General features: G+C 38.5%; 1 protein-coding gene across 2 annotated transcripts; it reads left to right on the forward strand.

Annotated features, from left to right (window-relative positions):
* Positions 1-2647: 2647 nt before the first annotated feature.
* On the forward strand, positions 2648-4939 carry snrpa (small nuclear ribonucleoprotein polypeptide A). 2 transcript variants are annotated; one of them, XM_034168954.1, is made up of 7 exons: positions 2648-2671; positions 2984-3083; positions 3220-3392; positions 3534-3707; positions 4245-4406; positions 4550-4638; positions 4776-4935. In XM_034168954.1, the coding sequence occupies exons 2-7, from the start codon at positions 3011-3013 to the stop codon at positions 4933-4935; spliced, it is 831 nt and encodes a 276-aa protein (XP_034024845.1). In that variant the 5' UTR covers positions 2648-2671; positions 2984-3010. The 2 variants fall into 2 exon arrangements, with proteins under 2 accessions (XP_034024845.1, XP_034024846.1); XM_034168955.1 differs by having other exon boundaries at positions 2671-2705; positions 4776-4939.
* Positions 4940-7547: the final 2608 nt, after the last annotated feature.

Here is a 7547-nt window from a genome sequence, read left to right on the forward strand (position 1 = left end):
GTGTAACTAAAAATGATTCCAGTGGCTTGCTCTATTTTGATCACCTACATATTAGTGGTGTGTGATACTGCAAGATTTGACATGATCCGATAGCAAGTAAACTCAGGGCCAGTATCACCGATACTGATACTGATACTGTTTAATAATTAAGGTGGATGCATCATCAAATTGGTAAATCTGAATGAATTTTCATGACCTTTAAGTGTTTTTGTGATTTTGAAACTAAAGTATTCATGTCATTACACTGGTATCATTCAATACCAATACCAAAGTTGGCATCAATATTATCGATATTTGTTTTTATCCACCCACCACTACTACACATCACAAACAATGCAACGTGAGTGCTACTGCACATACAGACCCTATGCTGACAGGAGCCCTTTGTTCACTTGAGTTGTTTTACTAGATAAGGCAAATCAAGTATATTGTTTTGTCTTGAGACAGTTGGTGACATAATGAGGCCCAGTTTAGAACAGTATGCAATAAACACAAGTTTAACAAAGGTTTTGAAACTGTTGTGTTTTGAGTTTGCAATGACTAATTTGTAGTTGCAAAGAAAAAATTGGGCACCATTCTCAGCCATACGGTCTATCCATTCTTTAATTCCAAGTTTACTTGACCATTCTATTGGAAATTTAGTTCCCTATAGGCCCATACAGCGGGCATCATACCACCCCGCGGTTTGTAAGCTTAATTTGTTAGCTGATGATGAGGTGGGCGACACATCCTGTTGGTGATAGATATGTCAACAGGATGGTACATAGGCAAAACAAAGTTGCTTTTTTGGGTGATCTGGTGCATCAATGTTAATCACATCTAATGAGTTCATCACCATTATCGGTTGTTTTAATCTGGTGAGTTACAAGATGATAGCATTCATTGTTTTTGAGTTATTACTTGCGCAAAGCTGGCTGCATTGGACTCACCCTTTCATCTACATTTTTTGCTGTACAAGTCCGATAGGCTGTTACCAGCACAGGGAATAATTTAGACACTGAAGAAATCTGTACACTGACAAATACCAGAGTACTACAAAGCAGAATAGTAATAATTATTCATTATTCATGTACAACAATGTATGCTCAGTCATGTTCAGTGTAGACATCCATAACTAAAACTACCTAAAAAAAAATGACTAATAATGCTATGTGTTTTCATCTGTAATAGCAGAATGCTGTGGAGACTTAAAAAAAAAAAAAAAAAAAAATATATATATATATATATATATATATATATATATATATATATATATATATATATATATATATATATATATATATATATAAAGTTTTGAACGGATTTTGATGAAATTTTGTGTAGTTGTTGGAAATGACAAGAGGAACAAGTGATTAAATTTCAGTGGTGATCCGGATCACGATCCGGATCCAGGAATTTTTTAAAGATTCTTCACCATTGCGGGATAGCGGGAATTTTGACATTCTAGTTTCTAACTCCACAAAAACAAGGCAGAAAGGCTTGAAAAAAAATGAGGGTGTAACATAGTCAAATGTTCTATCAAACAACAAAGTTTGGTGATGATCGGATCCGGATTCCGGATCTGGTGATCCAGAATATGCAAAAATATAGGGAAAATAGAAAATGTGTCAGTGTGAGGTGACAAATGAAGCTAGAGATGCACAACTAACACCAAATTGTAGCTGAATCTGTACTGATTCAGTAAGGTGTCATCAGATTAGATGTAGCTTCAAATGTTATGGAGCTAGATCCAGAAGAAAACCGCCATTACCGAAAAATCGTTTTTATACAATAACCTTTGAACTAATAAAGACATAAAAGTGATTCCAAGTTCTAGTGGTATGTTTTCATGGTCAAGGATGTCAAATATAAAGGAAAGAAAAGTGTATGTATTATAGTTTTGGTTGTAACACTGAATTGTTGAATAGATCACTGTGCCAAGGAGGGAATCTCTTTAGGGTCAGTGACCCTATGGCCTTGTTTAGAGAAGTGTTTCATAAATGTTAAAAAATTCATATATTTGCAGTTTAGTTGAATAATAAATTGAATTTTGTCTCTTATTTGTTTTTGTCTATAAGCACATGCAATATCAATATCAGTGCTCAGATGACAGTAGTTTCTGGGAAAGGTGCAAGTTGCAATAAACTGTGATGCCAAGCGCTAAGGATACATGCTATCCAGTCACAGCAGATGAAAGTCTTTTACTACTGAGCAAACATCATTGTTAGACTTTTTTAAGTTCAATGATTCCACGGCGTGTAGATGTTATGGCATCAGTGACCCCATGGCTTTGGCGGAGGTTTGCACTCTCTGAGTGCTTCTAGTTATTATAACATGTATTTCTACAGTTTCCGTGAGATGGGACGAAAATGACTCCATAGCTCCCTCTGCAGGCATCATGGCAGAAAAATAAGACTCCTCTCAAAACAACAGTGAAATTGTGTGGTTCTTTCGAAAACCTTTTTAGGCTCACCGAAAATTACCGGAACAGTTGTGCTATGTTGTTTAGCATTTAAAATGGTTAAACGCTTGCGTTTAAAACTTTATTTTTAAAAAGGAAAAAGAAAATCACTAGAGATGGAGTTTCAGCAATGGCCTGACGAGGGCCGAAGTACGCCTTTGCTGCGTCTAATCTGCCATAAATTGCTCGAGACGAAGAAGAAGACGACAACGACGACCACTGGTGAGACTGGTGAGGTTTTTATTCATTTGTTCATTCATTGTTGGTGGTTTTGTTACTTTAAAGTTTTTTCTCTTTCATATCAAAGCATTTTACAGTATATTCGTGCACTGTAGTAAGTTTTTAGAACTTCTTTGACGTCAGAAAATAATGCATGTGGTAGATACTTAGGTCGAGTATTAAACAGCAAAGCTAACGTTAGCTACTCACGTTTAGCTCTCTGCTCATGTTAGCTAGCCGAGTACGAATGTTCAGAAACTGGTGTTTTTTGAGTAACGTTGAATACTTCTACTCGTTTTATAACGTTACTTTCAACGTTCCTAGAATCTTTCGTCCTTGGTCGGCCTGAAGATGACTACTTCTGATGTTAGGCTCAACCACACAATCTATATCAACAACTTGAATGAGAAAATCAAGAAGGATGGTACGTTATTTTGTTTTCTTAGTTTATTTTAAAAGGAATGATGTAGGTTTGACTGTTTCTCCACAGAACGTTCCCAAACAAAGGAACGATGAAGATTATTATAAACTGATTTTTTTATTTTTATTTTTTTTAACAGAGTTGAAAAAGTCACTCTACGCCATCTTCTCACAATTTGGACAGATTTTGGACATTTTGGTTGCCAGGAATGTGAAGATGAGGGGTCAGGCCTTTGTTATTTTCAAAGAGATTAATAGTGCCTCCAATGCTTTGCGATCCATGCAGGGTTTCCCGTTCTATGACAAACCAATGGTAATGTTGAAGACACGATGAATGCTTGAAAATGTTCAGAGATTAAAAGATGTCATATGATTTGCACTGAATAACTTGGGTATAATTGAAGCTAGTGCAGCATGCTTGTGGTGGTCACTTTTGTTGAACTTGTCTCAACAGCGTATCCAGTATGCCAAGCAGGATTCAGACATCATAGCTAAAATGAAAGGTACTTATGTGGAGCGTGATCGTAAAAAAGAGAAGAAGAAGCCCAAGGGGAGCGACACACCTGGCTCTAAGAAAGGTGTACCAGGAGCTGCGGGCATGGTTGCTGGAGTGCCTTCAGCAATGCCTGTAAGCATGTTGTAAAGGGGTCCACACGAGGGTTAAGTTGCCACAAATTATAGATGCTATGTATAATTGGCTTGGTGTTAGTTTGGCATGAGGTGTGATAACCAGACACTGACATCACACCTCATGTTAGCATGAGCTGAATACCTCCAAAAAAATTCATATTTTCCTTCCTGAACATAAATACATGCATGCTTACATACATATAAGCATGCAAGTTTCAGGATGAAACCTCACTAGTATAATGGTCTAACATTAGAACAAAAACCTGCTGGCATAACAGGCTAACATTAGTCTGAGCTGACTTAGTGCCTCTGTTGTGAGCAATTGGATTTCTAATGTAATAAACATATGCAGGTATGGTTTTTTTTTTTTCTAAATTTTTTACTGCACATCTTCTGTGTAAATCAATTTGTTGTTTTTTTTTTTTTTTTTCCCCCACAGATTAATATAGGAGAGGTACATATTTCGGCCCTAGAAATTTTTGATGTAGATATGACCATTAAAAGCTCTGATTACACTATACTGTTTGCTCCCTAGGGAATGCCTCCCATGAGCCAGGCTCCTCGGATGATGCATATGCCAGGCCAGCCGCCCTACATGCCACCACCAGGCATGATGCCGCCTCCTGGGATGGGACCTGGTCAGATGCCTCCTGGTGCTATGCCTGGTCAAATGATGCCTGGACAAATGCCCCAACAGGTATTTTATATACAACTGAGAAGAAAAGAAAAAAAATACATATATTCAGACCCAGGGCAAATGTAAGCTAATGTGCCCATGACACATTTTCAGATGTGAGATTTCTTTTTCTGATGGCTGCCACTGATTCTTTGTTGTTCCAGGTGGCAGAAAATCCTCCTAATCACATTCTCTTCCTCACCAACCTCCCAGAGGAGACAAACGAGCTCATGCTCTCCATGCTCTTCAACCAGTCAGTCACCACACATTCTGACCACTTAATTATTCATGCTTTATAAATGAGACAAAAAACCCCATTAATTTCCTCATATTTTTTTAAAGGAGAACAGTTGAATTTAAGAATAATTTAAAATATTGTTGTGTGTTTAGGTTCCCAGGGTTCAAGGAGGTGCGTCTGGTTCCTGGTCGCCACGACATCGCCTTCGTGGAGTTTGAGAATGAAGTGCAGGCTGGTGCTGCCAGGGAAGCACTACAAGGCTTCAAGATTACCCAAACTAATGCTATGAAGATCTCCTTTGCAAAGAAATAACAAATTTCTTAAATTTGCTTAAAATTTTTTTTTAAGTAAGTATTAATTTTTTTGCATTTTGCTGTGTGTGTTAAAGCATTGCACCCAGAGTCTGCTTTATGCCAGACATTGTACCTGGAGCTTTTCCTCTTTTCTAATTAAAAAGTCTTTGACAACTTTTGCTGTTATGAGTTGATGCGTGTTCACATTTCATTAACACGAGAGGGCAGAAAAACATCAGAGCAAGTTGTCTCATAATTTGTCAAGATGCAATTACACATGCAGAAATATAGGACTGCATTTTCAGTCACTTATCTGGGATTGGATCACGGGAGCTGCATTTTCAGCACAGGTGAAATGTGTAGTAATGGCGGAAATGAGATTCCTCTGTCAGGTATCAATTCAATTTTTCAACTTAATTTCATTTATATAGCGTCAAATCACAACAGAGTTGCATCAAAGCACTTTACACAAGTAAGGTCTAACCCAGGGGTGGGCAACTTGTTCCAGAAAGAGCCAAGAGGGTGCAGGTTTTCTTTGCAGCCATTGACTCCACCAGGTGGTTTTACTGATTAATATCACTTTGAGCAGATGGAATCAGTAAAATCTGGTGGAGTCAGTGGCTGCAAAGAAAACCTGCACTCTCTTGGCTCTTTCTGGAACATGTTGCCCACCCCTGGTAATCTTACCAACTCCCAGACTAACAGTGGTAAGGAAAAACTCCCTCTGAGGAAGAAACCTCAAGCAGACCAGACTCAAGGGGGTCACCCTCTGTTTGGGCCATGCTACAGACACAAATTACAAAACGAATATACAGGAAATGCTGTTGGTGCACAGGACAGGAGGGTCGCCAGCACAAACACAACTCCCATCTCTGGATGGAGCTGCACCTTAAACAGGAAAAAACAATCAGGCATCAGAAAGACAAGAAATACAGTATAATTTGTCAGCATTAAACAACAAGACAAACAAGAAATACTAAGGTGATTGCCGGCCACTAGCCCTAAGCTTCACTAAAAAACCCAGAGGCTGTGGCATGCTCCGTTTCCTAATAAAATGAATTAAAAGTGTAAAACAACTATACCAGTATGCTAGCCATACGAAAGGGAAAATAAGTGCGTCTTAAGTCTGGCATTGAAAGTCTCCACAGAATCTGACTGTTTTATTGACACAGGGAGATCATTCCACACTGTCCCCAAAGTGTATCTGGGTTTATGCTTTGGGTCAGGGTGAGATGTTCAAATATATGGGATGGACTCTGTATGGATCTATTGCTGCTTCTCACTGAAAGGAGCCAGCTGAGGTGACTCAGGCATTGGTGAGGATGCCCCCTTGTTTGCCTCTCTGGGGAGGTCTTCCAGGCACATTCAACTGGGAGGAGGCTAGCCCCATGTCATGGTGTAGGGACTGTCCCTACACCATGACAATATGAATTTTTGTTTTTAACTTTTGCATATATATTAAGAAATCACATGTACCCAAGTATTCACACTTTGCTCAATACTTAGTTGATACACCTTTAGCAGTAGTTACAGCCTCAAGCCAATCAGATTCAGGTCTGGGCTCTGGCTGGACCACTCAAGGACATTCATAGAGTTCTCCTGAAGCCACTCTTGATATCTTGGCTGTGTGCTAATTGTCCTGATGAAAGATGAAGTGTCACCCAAGTCTGAGGTCAAGAGCACTTTGGAACAGGTTTTCATCCAGGATGTCTCTGTTCATTGCTGTATTCATCTTTCCCTCAATCCTGACTAGTCTCCCAGTTCCTGCCGCTGAAAAACATCCCCACAGCATGATGCTGCCACCACCATGCTTCACTGTAGGGATGGTGCTTGATTTTCTTCAAACTAGAGTCCCTTTATACAGAGTTAATGATGATGTGAAAAATATGGTCACATGACTTGGGGAGCCATTTTGGGGACAAATTGTTCCCGTGTTGGTAAAAGAGAATACAAATCATTTAGAAATTGACAAGTCTTTGTCAACCAGTATTTATTTCCAATTTAAACTGAAAACATTACATACAGCCTACTGTGAAAATGCAACTGAAATGATTACTGGTAAAGTACAAATTTTTAGATGATGATTACTTTCAGTATACTAGTGCAAAAGTTTAAATATTTTATTTTCTCTCTTTGTTTTTTTTTTTAATCCACAGTACTTACAGCATATTGGCTCAACATAATATGGAGTTCATTACAATAAGAAACTACCAGTACTGTATAATTAATTTTTTTGTTGTATTTAGTATTTGTGTTTATTATGGAGAAAGAATAAGAAAAAAAAATGTTAAAGTATCCATGATCATAGAAGCTGCAGTTAAAACTATACTGAGTTAAAGTGAGTACCATGAATGTGAGAGGTATAAATCCATGTATATCCATGAATCACGTGTGATTGCATCAGCCAAGCTTGAACCTTCGTGCGCATGCGTGAGTTTTTGTTCATGCCTGTCGGTTGCGTCATTCGCCTGTGAGCAGGCTTTGTGTGAGCAGTGGTCCACCCCTCTCGTCGTTTTTTTATTGCGAATAAATGTCTGAACGATTTGGAGCTTTGCTGCATCAATTTTTTCTTGAAACTGTGAGAGACCTCCAGGTGGACACCATTCAGAAAATTATGGCTTTCGGGGACGA

The sequence above is a fragment of the Thalassophryne amazonica genome, chromosome 4 (assembly GCF_902500255.1).
Source record: "Thalassophryne amazonica chromosome 4, fThaAma1.1, whole genome shotgun sequence".
Lineage (NCBI taxonomy): Eukaryota > Metazoa > Chordata > Actinopteri > Batrachoidiformes > Batrachoididae > Thalassophryne > Thalassophryne amazonica.

Bases quoted from the DNA above. Each gene is read 5' to 3' on its own strand.
- snrpa (XM_034168954.1), top strand. From the start codon at position 3,011: ATGACTACTTCTGATGTTAGGCTCAACCACACAATCTATATCAACAAC. The intron at 3,393-3,533 runs GTAATGTTGAAG...TTGTCTCAACAG, and splicing joins CGTTCTATGACAAACCAATG to CGTATCCAGTATGCCAAGCA. The intron at 4,407-4,549 runs GTATTTTATATA...TTGTTGTTCCAG, and splicing joins CTGGACAAATGCCCCAACAG to GTGGCAGAAAATCCTCCTAA.